The following is a 23,920-nucleotide window of genomic DNA, read 5'->3' as shown; positions in this document are numbered from 1 at the left end:
AAATAAAAAGGGATGTGAGCAGTAGGAAGCAAAGATGGAATTAAGTCAGAGCACACTGGACTTGATTCCAATACAATGTAGGCTGAGTTGCAGGATGCTGGGAAGTACTAAAGAGCTTGGTCAATTCATGATATATATATGCAAGTGGACAGTATACATTTCTGCCTCAAACTACAGGCTTCAATCACCAAAGAGGTGGCTGTAACCTGCGAACTGTAGCCTCTAGCAAATATTCAAACACTGGAAAAACAAATGGAAAAACAAAATTGGGTAGAATTTGAATAATAATGTAACATTCCGAACTCCTAGCAAGGTTAACAGCACAACACAAAATCACACGTAGAAATTGCCAATTTAAGAACTTAATGTGCTTCCAAGCTTGCTTTTTTTCTTGGGATACCACTCACAGGATTTGTATAAAGTATTAACAAGTTGCTGTTGAGTCAATTCTGACTCATGGCGAGCCCACGCTTGTCAGAGTAGAACTGTGCTCCATAGGGTTTTCAATGGCTGATTTTTCAGAAGTAGATTGCCAGGACTTTTCTCCAAGGTGCCTCTAGATGGATGGACTCGAACCTCCAAACTTTCAGTTAACGGCCAAGCGCATTAACCGTTTGCACCACCCAGTTACCCTATGTATAAACTTATTAATATTTATTTTATCTGCAAGAATAACTTCCATAAGCATCAGATACAACCATAAACGCACACTTAATACATGGCAACAGCTAGAAGCCAGACCAACTGATGAGCTCATGAGCTCTTCTTTCCTATGTGCTCCTGTCCCAGTTCCGGAGTTGGCCTTAAGCTTCAGCAACAGCTGTCAGTGTTTCCTGCTCTTCCTTTTGACTTGATGTAAAAGGATTCCTTTGAGCCAGTAACATTTCACTGATGACTGTTAAGTTTTAATTCTCGCAGGAGAATCACACTAACTTTCCCCATCTTCCCAACTTTCTCCATTGATTTTTCTCATGATTCAGGATTCAGAAAAACAGGAAATTCCTCCAAGAATCACAAAGATCTAAAATGAAGAAGGTCTAGATCTATCCTATTCGTTGCTATACCCCCACACTGAACACACCACTGTTGTATAAGTCACTCAAATATATGCTGCAATATTAAGTAAATAAATGAATTTGCCCCATCTACTTAATTTGGAAATAATTTTCCTCTCCTCTGAGGTTCTTTTCTTTTATCATACTGTTTTATCTTCTATCTACTTATGTGTATGTTTTCTGGCTTTTCTATGAGCTTGTGAACGAACTGTCAGTAGGGACCATGCTGTTCACCTACAGATCCCCATGGCACCTAGCAGAGTATCCTGCGTCAAGCAAGGTCTCATGAACTATCTGATCACATCATAAAGCAAGTTCAACAGTCTAGCTGATCATATTAGCAATGTTTAAACTAAACCTCACTCCTAAAATTTAGATCCTCCACCCTTCCTGGGATAATTTTGGTCTGATTTTTGTTCTTGCTTAACAAAGAGGAAATGCTTTCCACTAAATGTTCTCTGCCCGCCCCCCCCCGCCCCGACTTCCATGATCTTTTTTCCTTAATTTAACCCTATGCTTTCTGTAAATTATTTTTTTCTATTTCTCTGCCTTCCTCCTTCAAAACCTGCGTTGAGCTCTCTAACTAAATAACAGTCTCTTGATTAATGTCATAGTGTAAATTCTTTTGAAGGTTACATGTCTTTGACTCCTTTTTACACCTCTCTCTTCCACTCTTCCCTGAATAAATGCCCAGCTCTCGGATTCCTTTGCCTCTTTGTGTTTCCATAGTGTTTTTTTTTGTTTGTTTGTTTTTAATTAGTACAAATGCCTGTTGGAATCCTTTCTTAAAGGTCATTTTGCTAAAAGAATAATACTCTATTTTTAGAATTCAACTTAAACTCTATCAGCTCACCGTCATTCTGCCCAAGGTTATGTGCATTTAATGCGCTTGTTCTCTGCAGGTGTCAAATTAAGGCTGTTACTGTCCTACTCGGAAACACTGGTGGCATAGTGGTTAAGTGCTAGGCTGCTAACCAAAAGGTCAGCAGTTCAAATCTACCAGGCGCTCCTTGGAAATTCTATGGGGCAGTTCTACTCTGCCCTATAGGGTCACTATGAGTCGGAATCGACTCGACGGCAGCAGGTTTTGTCCTACTCATTTGTTCCTTGTTGCTATTAATTGTCAGAACTAACATATTGTGTCTTATCTTAAAGCACTGCTTGTGACCCATCGCCTATGACCCCTGCTACATATTCTACACAGCTAATAACAGTAATCCTTGACTGCTTTTCTTCATGTTACACTCAAATGAATATTAAACACGATCTCTTTCATCTTTTTAAGTTCTTTTCTAAAATTTATCATCATAGTTTTAAATAACAAAGGATGTAACTTTGAGTACATTGTAAATAGTATCTCAAACAAAGCTATAATGTTACTGTTTTAAGCATACCAAATGGATTCTCAACATCAGAGCAACTTGAAGCCCATAATCTTCCATTTACACCAACAATGAACAAGCTCTTCTTCAAATGGTAGACATTTTATATCCTTTCTCCTTCAACTCATATTTCCATTTTATTTCCTCCACTCAGCATTTTTTCTTAATGTTTTACACAGCTATGCTTAAAAACATTTTATTTATCCTCCATTCTCTCTGCAATAATAGTAAATGTATTTTTAATTTACTTTTTAAATTTCCTGTGGCCATAAACTTCTATGCATTAATTTTTCCAATACTGTATTTATTCTTCTAATTATTAATACCCAATTATTCAGTACTTGATAATTTAGAAACACTGATATACAATTATGAGATATAAAAACACACCTCTTATAAGTGTAACAAGTTACTTTTGAGTAAATTCAGTTATATGGATGAATATTATCTCTTTGTTAGAATGAGACAGTATGCAGCATCAATTCTATTCCCAGTTTTTATATTTCTGGATTGTTCACAAAAATGAGAATAGAAGTAGCCATATTACAGCAGTGACTTAATTCTTTGCATTCCAAAGTTACCTGCAAAATACCATAGTGACATATCATCTTAAATTATTTTTAATAAGGTCTTCCTTCGATTTAGTTGAAAATGAATACTTTGAACACACCCATCATTAAAGTAACCTGTCATTAGAGTCAACTGCTTTTACAATTTTTCAGAAGCAGGCTTTACCAAGACTTAACCAAAAAACTATTACACTTCATACTCTTCCACTTAGAGACACCTTGTTCAGTCAAACATACTCAGAAAGGATTGGGAAAATGGAAATATTCTACACCTTGGACAATGTCATTTTTTATTTTTTTTTCTTATTAAAACAAACAAAAAACCAAACCTGTTGCCATTGAGTCAATTCCAACTCATAGCAACCTTACAGGACAGAGGAGAACTGCCCTATAGGGTTTCCAGGGAGTGGATGATGGATTCAAACTGCTGTCCTTTTTGGTCAAATGTTTTTGTCAAAACCTTGGGCTTACAGATGTAGTATTTTGTTTGTGGAAAATGTCCATCAAATAGCCTAAGTAGGAAGACCAATCATCATTATTAAACCAAATGACCAAATCAGACTTATGTCAGTTCAAATAAACATACTATTATGTATTCCCATGATGACCATCCCACTTCTGAATTCAGAACATCTACACAGGCCACTATGTTTCAAATGCCATGGTGTATTCTTCACAGAAATATGTAAAAGACAGGGAAAGATATAGAGCCTACTTGGGTTTATGATACCTTAATTAAAGGAGGCTTTGCTGACCCCAATATGTCCAACTGCTCCTTTGCATGGTGCCTTGGCAGTTTGTACACCTGGGGCATAGTATGTTTCTGATGAATGAGAGGGAGCCCTCATTTTTGCTAAAATGAGTGAAGGACAACTGTGAAAGGGGAGGAGAGAAAAGAGAACCAACATACCACCTTTCGCACAGTTGTGTTCTCAGGAAAACCAACTTTAGGAAAGTTCAGATGCAAGCTGAAGCTCTGCAAACAATTCTTTTAAAACTGTGGTACTCTTGTACCACTTGGAAAGCCTTTGTTTACCCCAACAGTAAAATAAACCAGCTGAAGTTGCTGAGACATGAGACAAGCTTAACAATACCACCTGGGTGCACGATTAAGCAAATATTTTAAAGAGGGCTGTAGGGTCACTGTGAGTTGGAGTCGATTTGACAACAATGGATTTGGTTTTGGTTTTGGTTTATGGAGTCCCTGCGTGATGCAGAGTTAATAAACTCAGCTGCTAACCGAAAAGTTGGTGGTTCAATTCCACCCAGAGGCACCTCGGAAGGAAAGCCTGGCAATTTACTTCTGAAAAATCAGCCACAGAAAATCCAGTGGAGCATGGTCCTACTCTTACTCACGTGGGGTCACCATGAGTCAGATGCAACTCTAGGGCAACTGTTGTTTCTGTTTTTAATAGATCCAAACTATCTATATTTTCTAAATCAATTTCTCAATGCCCACAAAATAACTGTACTTCCTATTAAATAACTCGGAAAACAATTTGTAAGTCTCCTAAGTCTGCCTTTATAACTTGAAGAATGTCATTTAAACACTGCACGGGCCTCCTCCTAACACTCACAGTTCCACATCATAAATATTATAAATATAAAGCAGAGTGAGAAACGGAAAAATATGAACCTAGAGCAGAAGCAGTGACTCAGCATGATAAGAATCTTAAGATGACCCTTGCCATTTAAAATACACTAGGACTTCAATTTTCTGCAAATAGAAAACTGTGGCCGTTTCTTTCTACTTATAATAATAACTGTGGTTATTTAGAAAAGCAGTTCATCCCGGAGGTACAATAAAGGCAATTTTGAACATTCAGTCAGAAAAGTTGTCAAGCAAAATGATTTATATATAAATACTTCAATGGAGCTTTGAATTCACATGGTTTTGAAAAGGGGGGAAAAAGGTCAATTTAGCTTATACCTTTTTTTATTGGTTCATTATTTCACTGAGTTCCAATTATACTTACCGCCTCAGTGTGAATAGGATGCACAGCAAAAAGCAACGCCGTAACAAAAGCAAGTCCACGACTCTTGAAGACAGCTTTGTCACAGGTATACATCAGCACAAGAGTCACCAGGCAGTGTAAAATTATATTTACTGCATGGAAGTAGAATGGGTTCATGCCTGTTAAAAATATGTTTAGCCTGTTTAAAAAAAAAAAAAAAAAAAACTGCATTAGCCACAAACAACATAAATACAAGGAAAAGAGAGGAAATCATTAAAAAATATAACTGATATAATTAATTGTTCTTAAATGACTTCCAACATCTGGTTATTCTACATATTTGAATAAGTACTATTTCTTTCCTATTTCTGAATTGTGAAGAAATCACTACATATAAAATATTACCTCAGAGTGAAACCCTCTGGTCTCACAGGGAAGGCGGACAGACAGGGGTTGAATGTGTTTCTTCCCTCACTCCATTGGCTAATGCAAACACACCCACAATACATTTGTTCCTACTTCCTACACAGCTGAGATTACACAGGCAAGTCCTCAGTGCCTGTAAATCAGAGTCACAGCCACTTAAGAGGAGATTAAAAAAAAAACCCGTAAGAGGAGATAGCAACCTTGAAACCACGAGACTGTGACTGCAGTCACAGTTGGAATAAACCAGGCATGAACGTGTTCTCTCATCCATGGTGCCACCAGGAACTATGCATCTGTAAGTATTGTTAATTACCACCCTACAAGGGAATCTTCAGGGCACCTACATGCTTATTACCAGCTGCAGGTGAAATGAAAAGGAGGTGCAAAAGCGTAACCTTTCAGAATTTCTACTAAATGTTTTCTAACATAAATTCCCACAGATCTCAGAACCTTAAATTTATGACAAACTATAAGAAGCCCACAAAGAAAAGGAAAATCTCTTGTTCAACACCTTAAAAAATATTTTCCTAATATAGAAATGCAGTGCATAGAGACTTCTTAAGTTTGTCTTTGAATTTAATAACAGGATATGTCCCCAGTTGAGTCTGTATGGAAAGATTACACTCCTACGAATACGGTTCTTTAGTGGGGGAACATATACACACCAAGTGGTACTGATTATAACTGTCTACATTCCATGCCATTTTGCCAGTAATCCCAGGTCTTTATTCCCCTGCCCTTGGTTTGCTTCTCTTTCTTTTGCTGAATCAAGTGAGAATGTAAAGGTCGACCTCAGAGATATTCTAAACATCTGATTCATGCTTTAATCTATAGAATTTGTAAATCTCAAATTGTATTTGAACACATCAGCTAAGTGTAAGGCGATAAGTTACATATTGACTCCATTTTCATTCTCGCTAAAATAATAAACGTCCTACTTAAGCCTAGAAAAATGAAATGTTGCATGGGATCCAACTCCAGGACCCTGTTGTGAGACTTAACCCTGCCATGTGTGGGCAGACCCCGTGTGTGTGCACACCCCAGCATCCTTAAGATAGAGGAGTCCCGTATGAAATAACCCACCTACATGTGTAGGGAAAGGGGAACGGGTAGTGAACTGGGGAACTGGTAGGTCCAACGAAAGCAGGGAGAACAGCATCACATTCCATTACAAGAGGACCCACATGGTGGGAGAGCTTCTAGAAATCAGAAAGCCCTGAGGATAGAGCTGGGAAAAGACGAGACAAAGTCCGGTCCTCAGAGAACTCAGGTGCAATTCCCTCAGAGTTCATCCCCCAAAGTTGATTTTGCCCTGTTTTCCACGCCATCAGGCTCAGCTTTCCAAACTCAGCCACTCACTTAATGTTCATTCACACTTGTGATGATGGTGAGAGGAAACACAGTCCTATATCCAATTGGTGGGTATCCAGGTTGGGCATCTCTAGGTTAGCGATATACATATCTAAGGCTTTAAAAAGTACACACTGTTTAACCAGTCAATTCTACTACTAGGAATTCTCCATAAGGAAATTACCAGGAAAGTGATCAAAGATATATACATACAAGGATACATTCTACAGCATTAATTATAAAGTAAAATATTTGGAAAAAACTTATATGTCCAAAAAAAAAGAATTAGTTTTTTGTATAATTTTATTTTTGTTGTTGTTGTTAAGAATATACACAGCACAACATGCACCAATTCAGTAATTTCTACATGTATAAATCAGGAACACTGATTACATTCTTCAAGTTGTGCAACCGTTTTCATTCTCCTTTTCTAAATAGTTCATCCTCCGTTAACATAAACTCACTACTCTCTAAATTTCCTATCTTTCAAGTTGCTGTTTTCAATTTGATCCATACAGATAGATCCTAAAAGAGCACAATGCTCAAGGCAGACATTCTTTACTAGTTAAGCTAAACTATTTTTTGGTTTTAAGAAGACTTGAGGGTATATTTTTGGTTTAAGGTTTAGGGCTTAAAGATTATCTCAGATGGTAATTTCAGGGGTTCATCCATCATTCACGGCTCCAGAAAGACTGGAGTCCATGAGAATTTGAAATGCTGCTCTGTATTTTCCCCCTTTTGATCAGGATTCTTCTATAGAATCTTTGATCAAAATGTTTGGTAATGGTAGCCAGGCATCATCCAGTTCTTCTTGTCTCATGGCAAAGGGGGCAGTTGTTCATGGAGCCAATTAGCCACACATTTCATTTCTACCTATTTCTGACTCTACTGCTTCCTCTCTTGCTTCAAGCAAACAGAGCCTAATGGATACCTTGGATGGCTCCTTGCAAGCTTTTAAGACCCCAGGCACTACACAATGAAGCAGAAGGTAGAACAAAAGCACTAAACAAGATATTAGGCCAATTAACTGGGAAGAAATAAGTTTGGGAAACAGCATGATATACACAATTATGGACCATAACAATGATTATGTGATGAAACTATGTTTATCGACATGGAGCAGTACTCACAATATTATCATTTTTAAAAAGGAGATATTAATGCATGGAATAGCATGATCTCATTTTGTTTTGAAAAGATTTATATGCATTAAAAAATCCTCAAAGGTCTTACTTCTATTGTAAAAGTAACAAAAATTTAAAACTTCTTTGTAGAATAAACTTTTGCTTAGCTATCGTTAAGTTTAAAAAGGAAGTGAAAAAAATCCTATAGCATATCTCCCAATTATATAGAATAATAATATACATGAGATTTCAGATGGATTTTATTTTCATCTTTATGTTTTTCTATAGTTTCATAATTTTCTACAAATACTTTATTATATTTATGATCACAATAAGCCATAATTTTTTAAAAATCTTACCCAGAATAATCTTGCATATTCCTACGTAATATGTAAAATAAGAGCCACAGAGAGCCAGTACCCATTCCTGACTCTTGGAATCTAAACTTGGTTCCTCCACACTTAACGTTTTTGCACTGAAAGCTGAGTTGTGGGACAAAGGCAGAATGCACAGAGTACTGAGTCACAATAAAGAGAAAGGTTAAGACATTGAATAAACCAAACCCCTAATGCATTTGACTAAATTCCACAGATACTATAATTTAGAACATAAAGTTAGATCCCATGCAACAAGTAAGAGCACTGTTTTTGAAAAGAGGACAAAAGACTTGTTATTGTTTTTTTGTTATTGTTCTAGAGTATTTGTTATTCAACCGTATGAAAAATAAAAAGGAACATTTTTATTTTTCATACGGTTGAATATGAACTGTATGAAAAATAAAAATGTTCCTTTTTATTTTTCATACGGTTATGATGTTATGATCATATTTACCATGCTTTTATGAAGTACTTAACATACATTTCTTTCCCCTTCCAAAAATGATATAAAATGGAAGGCATGAGTCACTTTCGTGGCCCATAAGCATCATATCCAAAAATGTGCAGTTGTTATCCAAGTAGTAACTGTTTCTGGAAATTGGTTAGGAAAGACTGCCTGGTGGCTTTTTTTTTTTTTTTAAGTGAATGCAATTAGATCTCAAAATATAAAAAATAAATTGCTCAATGGGGAACCGTTATAGTAATAAAGTAACAGTGAGAAAGCCCCTCACATAGTACCTGACATCCTCAACTTAAACTTGGAGAAATCACCAAGAATCTGGAGTTATAATTTCCCAAATGTCTAAAATGGTAGAAATGAAATCTCCAAAGTATAGACAAGTGAGCTTGAGATGTAATGCTAACAAAATTCTAAAACATGTACAATTTGTAAGCACTGAGAAAAGTATCTCCGATTCTGGGAGCCAATAAGGTACACAAAAAGGAATTTAACTGACTAATCTCATGTTTTAATAGGAAAGGGGATCTGATAATACAATATGTCTTTATCAAAGGCAGTCATCAAAATCTCTCAGAACTTCTTTGCATACAAGATGGGATAAGATGGATTTGTAGCAAATGCAAAGAGTGCTGAGTAATAGATCAGCATCTCCTCGGACAGAGACCTTCAACACATGTCACAGGGTTGTGATATTATCTCTGTTCCGTTCAATATTTTTATCAAAGACTTAAAGGAAAATATAGAGAGCATGCTTATCAAACCTGCAAAAGGCCTGTATCTGGGAAGGGTAGTTAACATGCTGGATGACTGACTGAGATTCACTAAGAGTTTATATAGCTGAAATTGTTAAATTATGCAGTTACTAGATAGTATAGTGGTAAGAATAAAGACCCATACTGAGAAATAAAGGAGAACAAATGTTAGTGATCCAGATTAAAACCGTACACATGATATTGACCAAGGGCTTTTAGTTGATCCAAAATTCAAGGAGCTTATGTGTCCTGGCTATCAAAACAGTCAAGCCACAAATGAACAGACAGGGAACTGCAGTAAGTTAAACTGGTTTCATTTTGATTCACTCCAACAGGTACTTATTGAGCTTCTACATGTCAAGTATGATGCTGGGCCCAGAGACACAAAGAAAGACACGGCATCTGCTCTCAAAGTATTAGAGGAGAGAGAGGCATTTAAAGAAGCAATTACTCATCAAAGAGTTCCAGCAATGGAAACACCTACCAAGTACAGAGATAGCAAAGACGGAGTTATCATTCCACCTGAGGTGAGAGAGACAAGGTGATTGGTATCCAGTGTGAAGCAACAGACTCTCAGGGTGCTACTTATAAACCAGAGCATCTTCACAGGGGAGCTCCAGGATCCTGAAGGGGGGAGGGTCTCGAAATAATATCTCATGAAGGTAAGTTTGAAGAAATGGGGAATACTTAGTCTACAAAAGACGACAGACAGAAATCATACTAAGTTCTCTGGGGAAAGGGTCTTTTATGGTTCTTTCCTAGTGTCTAGCCAAATGCCCGGTCCATTGCTGTCACACAATATTTGAATAAATGGATAAACATGTGAGTGAATGAAAGAGAGGTGAAGGAGGAGGGAGAGGGGAGGGAGTAAGGCAGGCAGGGTGACTGACTGACTGAAGGAACACACTTACTCCATGTAGCTGCCTGAGGGGAAATTAACACAAACATCCTTCAAGATGTTTGTTGCAAATAGGCTGCCCAAAGGCCAAATTTAGCCTTCAAACTGTTTTGTTTCACCTTCGTAACTTTTTTCATTTTTTTAAATTTACCTAGATTTGAAAACATTTCTAGCTTCTCTTGAAATATCAGAGAACCTGCATGGAAATATCTGGGTGCCCATTTTGATGGGATAAGTACTCACAATTTGTCATAGTCCCTACCAATCCCTATCATATTCCCAACCTGAAGCCATTCATTTATCATATATACATTATTATTTTCTTTTCAGTAAAAATGAGAGTAGAATATTTCTTGGACCTGTATTACTATCAAACACTGGAATTTAAAAGATGAAATGCCTATTTGAAGAAAAATGGAAAAAAGCATAATTCCCCCGGAAAAGGAGAATATTCTCACATGCCTAATATGCAAAGCATGATACAGCAAAGAACATAACCTTATATCCAGCTTATTTTACTCAATTATTCTATCAGCCTGACCCTTTTTGTCATTTCAGTTTTCAGCCCTTAGTATACAGATTACATGAAAACAGACTTTATTTAGCTCAAAGAAAGAACCAATATATAAAACTGGAATGGTTGCTGAGATAATTGGAAATGTCCGGCATAAGCATGATGACAGCCCATCTGAAATACCACCTTTAAGAACAGTATCTCAGGGCCCGCATCACCCTGAACATACCTGCATTATGGCACCTAACCAATTTTCAAAAACTCTATAAACTCTCTTCCTCAAAGATTAAGAGCATTACCCCGGTGGCATAGTGATTAAGAGCTATGGCTGCTAACCAAAAGGTCTGCGGTTTGAAACCACCAGGCGCACCTTGGAAACCGTATGGGGCAGCTCTACTCTGTCCTATTGAGTCGCTATGAGTCAGAATGGACTTGACGGCAACGGGTTTTTTGCTTTGGTAAGAAATTTATTTTCATCATTGTATCTATCAATCCATTCATTCAGTACACTACAGATTCTAAATAAAGGTTTACTGAAATGAATAAATTTGTATTAAGTTGGAAGTTGGAAAAGATAATCTTTTTCTTTCAACTTTAAGAATCTCTTATTTTATTTGATTTAGCCCTTTAAAAACAGGCCAAGCATTAGAAAATAATCTTAATGACCTTCTCTGACAGTTGAAAACCTTTCAGAATTTGACAAATACGAACGCAGATTTATAAATGCAAATCTGCTTCCTTGTAAAACTGCCCAGAGAGGTAAGGACACAATGAGCTCAAGGCAACCTGAGGGTGCCATTTTCCAGGGAGAGTCACAGGGTCTTGCGATCCAGCACCAGTCACTGAGACAGTTGAGAAGGGGGAGGAGGATAAAAAGAAACCACGTGCTGTCCTGTGTCTCCTCATACTCTCATAGCCTAGAGATTTCAGTAAGAATAAATCTCTCATTTAATTTTGTTTGAAAAATAGCTCCGGTTTAAAAAAAAAAAAAAAAAAAAGTCTGCATTCCTGGAAAAGAAATGTGTAATAAGGAATACACTAGGACCCTTCTGCAAGGGGGCTCCACCTCCACTTCAACCAAAGGGCTCTACCTCAATGAACCAGCCCAGGTCTGGAAACTGGATAAGAATTATAACTCCCACTGTAGTGACTCATCTGGTTTTTGGCCACTAGACCTGGTGTTTCTCCTGTTATATATATCAAGCAAATTTTAGAGGACTCCCCATCTAGTTATTTTTAGGGCCAACGTGATTGATTAGCCACGACCAATAATCCTGCTGAGTCAAAACATTCTGATTACTGCTACTTCCCTGCTGCTCTTTTGGGTAAGTGTACCGACTTTGTCTTAGGTAGCTCTCCCACTTGGCCTCTGGTACTCCAGGATCCCACCATCCCCACTGAAGTAAGGGGGCCCACCTCAATTGCAGCACCTCCCACCATCACACTTAGCCTACAGAGGAGAGCCACCCAGAGCTTCTCAAAGTTACAGATGCTCCCTCCCCCATGTATTTCTCAATGCCTCAGGGAAGGGAAAGTCACCTGGGCCCTAACTGGGAGGTGGGGTGGGGGTGTATATGTGTAGGTTGCAAGTGATAAATGCATCCCAACATTCCTACCTCAGTAAGCCTTTGCATTCTTTCCTCTATATTATGCCAGGAGATTTTGGCATTTTAACCTCATTAAGCCCATTGAGTCCCAGTGGTTCCCAAACTTCTGAACTAACTGGTATGCTTGCTGTAACTGCTGATTCCCTGACTCCATCCCAAGACAGAATAAGTCCTCGATCTGAAATGGGGCCCAGTTATCTGGCACAAGCAGCCTGAGTGATTCAAGGCAGATGATACTCAGAACAATGAGAAAAACAAATCTAAATGCTTACAGGAAGCTTATATAAGGTTGCGATGCTTACCAGCCAAACCTAGTTTTCTCTGTAATAACTCAACACACATTCATTTCCCATATGAACTACAAACCAAGGAAAATAAAAATGTGCTCTTTGTCATCTTTATCTGATGTCTTCGACAATGGGGGCTCTCCAACCCTTTCCTGGTGTGGTTCCACAGCCCAATACTAAACACACAGCACAGTCTCCTGTCTTCTTTTATAGCTGTTGGTCTTTCTTCTTATCCCACGCTTGCCATCATTACAGTTCTCATGTGCTTCTAAGTGCTTTTCGTAGCTGTCTTAGATTACTCGGCCAATAAATAACAACATCTGGTTCTTCCTGTTTTTCCTCTAAGGGAATCCCTCCAGCCCTTAAGCATTTTGGTTGTTCTTCTATATTCCCACCGGTATCAGGAACACATCAGCAAATTATCGTCCCTTAACGGATCTAACGGACGATAATTTGCTGATGTGTTCCTGATACCGGTGGGAATATAGAAGAACAACACACAGGATGTGATCGGCAGGCACCAATGCAAGCAGTGCATCTGAGGCAAAAGTAAACACAGCCAAAAGCAAAATCCATGGTTTTCATTTGAGCTCAAGGCATCACATCCTTACCTATTACAGTCTGAGCATGGGGGGGAAGGGGAAGGCAAGTTGGTCAAGAGGACTCCACACTCGACAGAAAGGGCGGTCACTGTCACCTGAGTAAGGTACTTCTGGACACCAAAGGCAGGGTGAGGAAACCAAGTACAAGAAGATAAATAAATATATGTAGAAGATGGCATGTCCCAGGGGAAAAACAGAGGTAGCAAATAATAAAAATTAGAACAAAACAATGCCAAATATCTTAGTTATAACTACAACTGAGTTGCCAATTTTTAGCATTTTTTTTTCTTTTCTTTAAAGGTCTGTGTTTGGGGGAGTATCTGGAGGAGAGGAAGTTAAAGTCATTTTCGTTTTTTTGTTTTGTTTTGAGACAGCTTTTTCAGGTCCTTATACTCCATTTAATCCAACAGGAAATATTTCATATCTACCTTATTGACTACAAAAAAAGTAACCATTCCTTATTGAAAGCAGGACGCTGGCATGGATGAACTTTAGTGACAGCAAGGTATGGAGAAAACTCCCTGTAATTCTGAAGTCTGCATCAGAAGCTACAGCTGTTCTCTCCAGCTTTGAACTTTGCACAAGCATCAGTCAAATATTATGCTTCAATATGCCATCAAAGAAGAAGAAGATCCAACAGTGTTAAGGTTACTCATTTCTTTACCTTGCAAGGGAAAGCCACAACTGCCCCTTTCAGAATCAAAGCTGTTCCTTAACCTCTCAGTAAGTAGGACCTATACAGTCCTTTGAGTGTGTCCAGGGAATTCTTAGTCGGCCTCCACCTGTCTCTTAGAAGGAGGAAGAAAAAAGGTAAATGAGCCAAGCTGACTTCCTCTCTACATTATAAATGCGTAGCTGTAGCTAGATGTTTACCTGAAAAAAGCTGAGCATTCACAAAAAATGACATATTCATTCATTCCTTCAATAATAACTTACTAAGCCCCTACTTTGTATGTCAAGTACTGTTCTAGGTGCTAGACATATACCTCATGGAGCTTACACTCTAGTGAGGGGACAGAAACAAACAAATACACAAATGATGCCAGATAGCAATAAGCACTAGTAAGGCAAAGCAGAAGAGAAGAAGAGTGGGAATGCTGACATAGAGAGTGAGGTGGAGAGCTACAGAACAGAGGTCAGAGAGGCAGCCAGGGGTCAGATCAAAGATCAAACAGGCCCTCATAGGACAGAAAGCAACTCGTATCATTTGGAAATGGAATAAACCCATTACTTGAGTATGATCAAGCATTCCTTACCCTCTTTTAAATGTGGGATTACTACATACTCAAAGGGAAAGGAAAAACATGAACATAACTCTAAAGGATAACAGAAAAGATACTTGTTGATTTAAAACAGAAAGTTTCAAAGACTTCCAAGCCATCATCAGGTGCTCACCTGCACGATATACTCAAAAGCCCCCATGATGCAGGAATACCACTCTCTCATTTTCCATCCCTCCTACACTGCCAGACTCTAGTCTAATGTATATTCCACATCTAAAACATAGCATTCCAGTCTACAATCATAACCTCCTCTTCTTGGGGTTTCTCAGATAACTTTATTTTGCATAAATTTTTCAAAGTCAACTTTTTCATTTTCCTCTATAAAATCTTTCTTGCCTCCAGTCACATTTCTGTCACTGAACACTCTACACAATCTAGCCAACCAAACATTCTAGACAATCTTCATTTTATCATAGACTTAGAAAAAAAAACATATCAGCCTTATAGCAGCCCAACTGTCTGAAAATGGATTTCCATGTAAGTCAAATCAAAAGTAACAGATCCAAAAGGTACATGTCATTTTTTTTAGGTTTGGGACATGGAGGCTAATGCTTATTTTCATGGTTGGCATATCATTTCTGACTAAAAAATGTAAGCTGCTACCAAAAAAAAAAAAAAAAAACTCTCAAGATCCAAACATTTAAATGCTGCAATCCTTACAGCTGCGCTATCAAGATATTCTATGTTTTAACTCTGACATTTGAAACCACCCACTTTTACTTTTATGGTTTATATCATCATCAGCAGTCTTCAATAAAACAAAACTTTATAGCAAACTGGTAGAATACTATAACAGCCTAAATACAAGAAGAAAATCAAGAGCTTAAGCTTCTTAATTGTGACTTTAACAAATCAGATCTGTTTTTTGCCATGGGCAGAAGACCTACAAACACAGACTTCAACTTAAATATCAGCTTCCCATGGAGACCTTGCCTGACACCGTCTCAGGCGGTACTCTAGTCTTTCTATCATTTCCCCAGTTTTAACTCTTAATGTAACATTCATCACTACCTGATATTTTCATGTCTACTTATGGGTTTGTTTATTGTCTGATATCTGCCCCCTGCAAAAAAAAAAAAAAAAAAAAATGGAAGCTCCATGAAGCAGCAACATCATCTGTCTTGTTCATTGCTCTCATCTCCAATGCCTGGAACAGCACTGACTGTAAGGATTGCTTTGAAAATATATGTTGAAGGAATAAGTGAACGAACCTTTAATTTGACATAGTTTCCCCATCTTTAACATGGAAAAGTCACTTTTTTCCTTTTTTTTGAGGTACCCTCCACTTGCTTTGTTGTTGTCATTGTTGTTAGGTGCCGCCAAGTTGATTCCGACTCATAGCAACCCCATGTGACAGTAGAACTAACCTATAGGATTTTCTTGACAGAAGCAGATTGCAACCTATTGCTCCCACAGAACCACCTGCTTACTGACATGGAATGGCACTGCCAACAACCCTGCAGAGGCTTCTTCCCAAGGTGGGGTGGGGAAAGAAAAAGAAAAAAAAAAAAAAAACTAAGCACACTTTAAATCAATCAGGGTCATTATTCAAGGGGGGGTAATGGGCATCACGTGTTTGGGTTCTGTGTCAATTCAGTGTGTACAGTGTGGTTTAATGTTTCCCTCCCGATTTTATAGCTACGAAGAGGTTGTGGCCAGTGAAGGATAAAGCAGCAAAATAAAAAAGATTACTGCTACAGATTAAGTTTTCATAGATTCTGCTCTAGTTAGTCCAAAAATATTCCTGTATGCCTTGGAATTGATCTTGTGAAAAGACTGGATATAAGTTTGATTAGAAATACAAATTCATTAGCATTCTAAGGTCACTTCAAGAAACACAAAATGATGACCATCTATATCAGTTAGAGTTTGACCAGAGAAGCAGAACCACCAGGAGTGACGCAGAATAAGAGATTCCTACAGGGATTTGACCTTGCACAATTGTGAGGGATGGTTAAATAGTCTCGGCAATGCTGCTGCTTCTGTGTCTACGACACAAGTCAAAACCCAGCAAGGCAGGCATTCAGGAAGGGAGGATAGATGGACCTGGAGTAGCAGAAAGCTGGAACTCACAAGGAAGAGCTGGAATATCTGTCTGTTTCTCACTATCTCTAAGGCTCCAGCTTTAATGATGTGAGTGGCTTGCAGTACAGCTGGCATGCTTCCCCAGAGAGCTACACACACACCTGCGCCATGATTCCAAGAAGCTGAAGGAGGGGGCCTGGAGACCGCTGGAGGAGCCATGGGCCTGGCTGCTGCTACACACCACCAGGTTAGCCAGCATTTCTGTGACAACCTGCATAAGCTGCCATCAACACCAAAATCTACACCCACCCTCTGAGTGAGACAGTGGCCACTTCACTTCCACCTTCCAACTCTTGCAGAAACTTCACTTGTTGTCAATCCTAAGCCAGGACCATACAGGGAAGGAATTCTAAGAAACAGACCACTGCCATCAAGTCCAGCTAAATTGACACTGGTCAAAGTCGCTATATCAGTGATGAGTTGCCTTCATTATCCATTGCCCTGCCTCCCAAAACTGGTAAAATTAGATGCTCTGATAATCCATGTCCTCATTTCAATTTTAACCCATTTCCTTTTTTTTAATCTTTGAACTTTTAAAAATTTTTATTGTGCTTTAAGTGAAAGTTTACAAATCAAGTCAGTCTATCATACAAAAATTTATATACACCTTTCTATACAGTCCTAGTTGCTCTCCCCCAATGAGACAGTACACTCTTCTCTCCACCCTCTATTTCCGTGTCGATTCAGCCAGCTTCTGTCCTCCCCAGCCTTCACATCTCCCCTCCAGACAGGAGCTGCCCACATAGTCTCACGTGTCTTCTTGATCCAAGAGGCTCACTCCTCACCAGTATCATTTTCTATCTTACAGTCTAGTCTAATTCCTGTCTGAAGAGTTGGCTTTGGGAATTTTAATCCGTTTCTTATTTGAGAAAAATAGTGACTAGTATCTTTCTGTACAAGCGACAAACATTGTGCATCAGTCAATTATGTTTATTTTTAAGAGAAGTCTTCACTCAGTATGCGTGACATTCAATGACTCAAAAAAAATAAATTTACTTTTAATAAAAAAAATAAGTTTGATTTTTCACTATAAAAGTCCTGTGAAAATGATGAAAAGACAAGCTACAGAGTGGGAAAAAATATTTGCCAACCATATATCTGAGAAAGGAGCTGTATCTAGAATATATAACTCTCAAAACTCAACAGTTAAAAGGAAAAAACATCACTTAGCAAACGGACACAAGACACAATGAGACATTTCACCGAAAATGATATATAGAGGGCAAATGAAATGAGCACGTGAAAAGATATTCAACAACTTTAGCTGTTCAGGAAATACTAATTAAAACTACAATGAAATATCACTATGTACCCTTCAGAATGACTATAATAAAAAAAATGGTGACAATACCAAATGCTGGTGAGGATATACAGCAATGGATTCCTCATCCATGGCTGGCAAGATGTCTGGAAAACAGTCTGGCAGTTTAAAAATCTAAACATGCAACTACCATACAACCTAGCAATATGACCTGGGTATCTATCCCAGAGAAATAAAAGCTTGTGTTCACACAAAAACCTGTACATAAGCATTTATAGCAGGTTTATTTGTGAAAACAGCCCAGATGTTCTTAAACAACTGAATTAAAACAAACTGTGGTATATCCATTCCATGGAATACTACTCAGTAATAAAAAGGAATGAACTCTTGATACACAAAACAAACTGAGTCGCTGAGAATTATGCTGAGTGAAATATTCCATATCAACAGGTTACATACTATATGATTCCACATATAAGACATTCTTGAAATTACAAAATTAGAGAGACAGAAAACAGATTAGTGGTTGTCAGGGGCTGGGGGGGTGTCTGTGGTTATAACAGCATAGTATGACGGATTCTCATGATGGAACTGTTCTGTACTGTTGGGTGGTCACAGAAAGCTACAGATGTGATAAAACTGCACGGAACTAAGTACAGACATCCAAAAGAAAAGAGCAGATGTAAAACTGCTAAAGTCTGAATAAGGTCTGTAGATTGAATCAACTGCAATTTCCTGGTTGTGGTATTGTTGTATAGTCATGCAAGATCCTACCACAGAGGGGAAATGGGTGAGGTATATAAAAGATCTCCGTATTATTTCTTACAATCGCATGAGAACGTAGAATTATCTCTAATTAAACGGTTTTTAAAAACCAGTTTTGAACTCTCAGAGATTTTCACTCAAACAAGTAAACTTAAATATAGTTAAATATAGTTACTACTAGTTACAAAAGTGGTTGCAGCAGTACATCGACAGAGAACTGCCAGAAAATCAAGCCAGATTCAGAAGAAGACATGGAATGTGGGATATCACTGCTGATGTCTGACGGATCCTGGCTGAAAGCAGAGAATACCAGAAAGATGTTTACCTGTGTTTTATTGACTATGCAAAGGCATTTGATTGTGTGGATCATTACAAATTATGGATAACATTACAAAGAATGGGAATTCCAGAACACTTAACTCGGTTCATCAGGAACCCGTACATAGATGAAGAGACAGTCGTTTGGGCAGAACGAGGGGATACCGTGTGGTTTAAAGTCAGGAAAGGTGTGTGTCAGGGTTGTATCCTTTCACGATACTTAATCTGGATGCTCAGCAAATAATCCGAGCAACTGGACTATATGTAGAATGCGGCACCAGGATTGGAGGAAGACTCATTAACAACCTGCATTATGCAGATGACACAACTTTCCTTGCTGAAAGTAAAGAGGACTTGAAGCACTTACTGATGAAAATCAAAGCCCAGAGCCTTTAGTATGGATTACACCTCAACATAAAGAAAACAAAAATCCTCTCAACTGGACCAATAAGCAACATCATGATAAATGGACAAAGGATTGAAGCTGTCAAAGATTTTATTTTACTTGGATTCACAATCAACACCCATGGAAGCAGCAATCAAGAAATCAAACAACACATTGCACTGAGCAAATCTGCTGCGAAAGACCTCTTTAAAGTGTTAAAAAACAAAGATGTCACCTTAAAGACCAAGGTGTACCTGACCCAAGCCATCATGTTTTCAATCGCCTCATATGCATGCAAAAGCTGGACAATGAATAAGGAAGACTGAAAAATTGATGCCTTTGAATTACAGTCTTGGTGAAGAATAATGAACATATCATGGACTGTCAAAATAAGAAACAAATCTGTCTTGGAGGAAGTATAGCCAGAACGCTCCTTAGAAACAAGGATGGGGAGACTATGTCTCACATACTGTGGACATGCTATCAGGTGGGATCAGTCCCTGGGGAAGGACACCATGCTTTGTAAAGGAGAGGGTCAGCAAAAAAGAGGAAGAGACGGATTGACACAGTGGCTGCAACAATGGGCTCAACCATAACAATGATTGTGAGGATGGCACAGGACTGGGCAGTGCTTCATTCTGTCGTACACAGTGTCGCTATGAGTTGGAGCCATCTCAATGGCACCCAGCAATAATAACAATAGTTATATAGTTAAGATATAGCTTAAATATTTAATCAACAACCAAACCTGTTGCTGTCGAGTCAATTCCAACTCATAGCCACACTGCAGGACACAGCAGAACTGCTCCATAGAGTTTCCAAGGCCGTAAATCTTTATGGAAGCAGATTGCCACATCTCCCTCTGGTTAAATGGCTGGTGGGTTCCAACTGCCCACCTTTCAGCTAACAGCTGAGCTCTTATATCACTATGCCACCAAAACCAAAACTAAAAAAAACCCAAACCCGTTGCCGTGAAGTTGATTCCAATTCATAGCAACTCCACAGGACCGAGCAGAACTGCCCCATAGGGTTTCCAAGCAGCAGCTGGTGGATTGGAACTGCCAACCTTTTGGTTAGTGGCCAAGCTCTTAACCACTGCCACCAGGGCTCCACTATGCCACCACGGCTCCTTAAATATTTAAAGGGCCCCTTTAACTGTATTTCTACAAACTAAATAAAAATCATAAAGGTACAGGCTAATGCTTAGTTCATACTGAACGGCCAATAAATATTCTTCCTTGTAACAGTCTTTAGAGTTGCGTAAGTCTAACTTCATCGGTTTCATCTGTTACACCGCCCCAGCTTTATGCTATCGCACTGGAGGATGTTATTTTAACTCAAGTGACTGTACTGAAAGTGCCCAGTCTTACTTAAATCAACTCATCTGATAACAGAAAGATTAACTTTTCTCTTTCTGAAGAGGCACCTGTTCATTCAGTTTGTTCCGTGTTGCTCTTTAGATTTGCAACTTAATCTTCTCAAAAGAAAAAAAAACTGTATCTTATCTAGACAATGAGACACACTATGAGAAGAGCACTGTATCTTGGACACCAAGCTGCTTTTTAGAATCAATGATTACCACATGTGAAGAGCTTCCCCTCAACCTGCTCCTCCTTTGCCCCTGTTCTGCCAAACCCATGCTAGTTTTCTCCTTCCCCTCTTCCTTCCTCCACCTTTTCACCTCTGACCCTGTCTTCACTTGCATGAATAAAGGAACATTTTAGAAAGTCAAGAGCCAAAAGCACTCTTCCGCACCTCCACCAAATGAGCTCAGGTATTTGGCCCAGATCTTTTCAAAGGGAGCATCTCAGACCAGGGACAACGATAATCTCCACGGCTGTCAGGTCCGGCCCACCTCACTGTGCACTTCCACACATTAAATAAACAACCCTCATTGTAATAAATGGAAAAGGTCAATCTAGAAGTTAAACATTTATATCTGTGCCATCGAAGGAGACTTTAAGAAACATTTGGAAAACTCAAAGTACTGAGCAACTTGGTCACTAGCCAAAATTATCTTTCAGCTCAAACCCAGGACAACTCTGAAAGGGGAAAAATGTTCATAAAATATTTTTTTCCGAGTCAAATATGCAATTTCCTCACCCTCCTTAAAACCTTAAGCTTTCTGTGGAAGAATTACGTCAAAAGCCCAAGAATTGTTGCCAATTGCCATGGTTCCCTTTTCTAAGTCATCAGAGCCACGTGTCAAGAGATCTTGGCCTCCTGGCCAAGGAAGGCTTTTCAATTTGTGGAGCCGGTCTGGAATGATCATTACCATAAAGACAGGTTCCTATTTCACCCGTTGGAAATGGCTTAAAAACGCTGATGACACGGAACCGATATTAGTTGAGCAGTTTTGTCCGGCACATTATAACAGGCTTAAATCCTGAGCCAAATTAAAAAAGGCTGAGTCAAGCTCACGATGGCTGTGACAGCACTTGCCTCAAATTAGTTCTTCTCCATTTTCGTCTGGTGCTAGCCCTCTTTTAAATTCAAGAAAATACTCCAGCATACAAAAACTCGACGTACCCTCGGTTCCCCTTACACTGAAATTATTCACACCAGAAATGCTGAATCATGACTCCGAGGTTATAAAAGAAAACTACTTCGGCTGGGACGCCAGGATCCCCAGAGGGTTCCACGCTTCTGCGTTCCTTTGCTTTGCACCTTTATTAAGTCTAGATGGCAAGCAGTTTTGGCAGATTAGACATGGTCCGCGAGCAGCCAAAGGCGCGGGCCGAGGTGCGGCGAAGGGAGGGAGCCTCTGCTGCCTCCTCTGCTCCTCCCCCGAAAACCCACGCACCCCTGGCAGCTCAGAGCTCCTGCCTCCTCTCATCCAAATGCTACTACCCCAAAGGGGCTGACAGGCTCCCCATTTGCAAAGCTGCCCTAAAGCCTCAGAGAAATCCCAACTTAGAAGCAACCCCGCCATCGTCACCCCTTCGGAGCGCCTTGGGCCTCCGCTGGTCCCACTTGGCAGCCCTACCACAGGGAGTGTGCGGAGGCGGCTCCTCTAGCCCCCTCCCAACCCTGCCCCGAGAGAAAGGCTGGCCAAGAGCGCAGACGCTTGAGAAACTCGATTCCAACTCCTGAACCGCCTCAGCACTGCAGGGAAGGTGGGCAGAGGACCAGGACGGAGAGCGGCATGGGCAGCCCGGAGAGGAGGAAGGCGTGGGGGGGAAAGGGGCAACAGGAAATAGAAACGCCCCCCAAGCCAGGCCCGCAACTTCTCTTGGCCAGGGGCGGCGGCAAGATCGAGGCGAGGGACTCACTTGAAGGTGAGGACACAGAGCGGCCGATAGGACTTGTGGCTGGTGTTCTCTGCCATGCCCTTGCCCCAGAAGTCGTTGGCGAAGATGCCCCAGAGGAGCGGGGCGTCGGGCCGCACGTCGGGGTTGTTCACGATTGCCCACACGTCGTCGTGCACGAACTCGCCCTGCAGGGAGTTGCCGTAGCACAAGCAACTCGCCCCAGCGAGCAGTGCCGCGGCCCCGGCCGGCGCGAGTCCGCAGCCCCGCCGCCGGGGGGACGCGCGGTCCCCGCCGCTGCCGCTTCGGGCAGAGGTTGTCACCACCATCGCGCCGCCGCCACCACCGCTGTCCTGGCCTCTCCCGGGTGTCTGGCATCCTCCCCTTCCGGGGTTCTGGCGGCGCGCGGCGGCTGCCCGGAGGTGGGCTCGGGCATGGTGCTGCGGCTGCTGCACTCGCTGCCGGCGCCCCGCGCTCTGCCGCCGTCTGCGCCGCCGAGTTGGCCCAGCTGCAAATAAACAGCAGTCCCCCCGCCTCCCGGGCCATCTCCACCTCCTCCGCCCCACTGCGCATGCCCCGCTCGCTCTCGCCTCCACCCACCCCCACGTCCCCGATCCCGGGACTAGAGCGGGTTTCTCCGCACCCCGCAGCACCTTGCACCTCCTCCTCGGCTCGTCGCAGCGCTCAGCCGGCGGGCGCACGCGTCCAGGGGAGGCAAGAGTTCGCGCGCAGATGGTACGAGAGTCGCGGCCGTGGACCTGCTCGGTGGAGGCGGGGAAAGGACGCCCGGAGATCCCGCCTGGAGTGCCTGCCGGGCTGTGCTTATCACCCCATTACACCTCTTTGATTTTTGGCCGCACCTCCGGGCCCGGGGCCAAGACGGCTTTAGCAGGTGCGCACCGTGAAATACCTACTCCCCACCCCTCCGAGAAAGGAAAGTGGCTGCTGCTTGCGGAGAAGTTCCCGGTTTTTCAGCACCCCGGACAACAGCAGCGGCAGCGCCCAGGACACGCGCTCGCATTCCCTCACTTCGCCGCATCTTTATTCTGCCCTGAGGTTTCTCCCATTTACCCGGCGTTGTGTCCGGCAGTTGCAGCCTCCGGGGGAGGAGCGCGGCCCAGGACTCCTGGAGGAGACCTCGGGGAATGGAGCTTCCAAAAGTACCTTTCCGAAAGCCAGGAGAAAAGTCTCCCTGACCAAGGACTTCCTGCCCGCCC

General features: G+C 40.8%; 1 protein-coding gene across 1 annotated transcript in view; it reads right to left on the bottom strand.

The window, feature by feature from the left end:
• The window catches only part of TMTC1 (transmembrane O-mannosyltransferase targeting cadherins 1), a 336,358-nt gene extending 313,181 nt beyond the window's left edge, over positions 1 to 23,177 (bottom strand). Inside the window, exons 1-2 of the mRNA XM_023555130.2 lie at positions 22,728 to 23,177; positions 4,983 to 5,160 (exon numbers count right to left, since the gene is read on the bottom strand). Of these exons, the coding sequence (XP_023410898.1) occupies positions 4,983 to 5,160; positions 22,728 to 23,032 (483 nt within the window). The 5' untranslated portion in view covers positions 23,033 to 23,177. The remainder of the gene's footprint in view (positions 1 to 4,982; positions 5,161 to 22,727) is intronic.
• Positions 23,178 to 23,920: the final 743 nt, after the last annotated feature.

Source organism: Loxodonta africana, chromosome 4 (genome assembly GCF_030014295.1).
Source record: "Loxodonta africana isolate mLoxAfr1 chromosome 4, mLoxAfr1.hap2, whole genome shotgun sequence".
In the NCBI taxonomy this organism is placed as follows: domain Eukaryota; kingdom Metazoa; phylum Chordata; class Mammalia; order Proboscidea; family Elephantidae; genus Loxodonta; species Loxodonta africana.
This window is presented reverse-complemented; position numbering and strand designations above follow the sequence as displayed.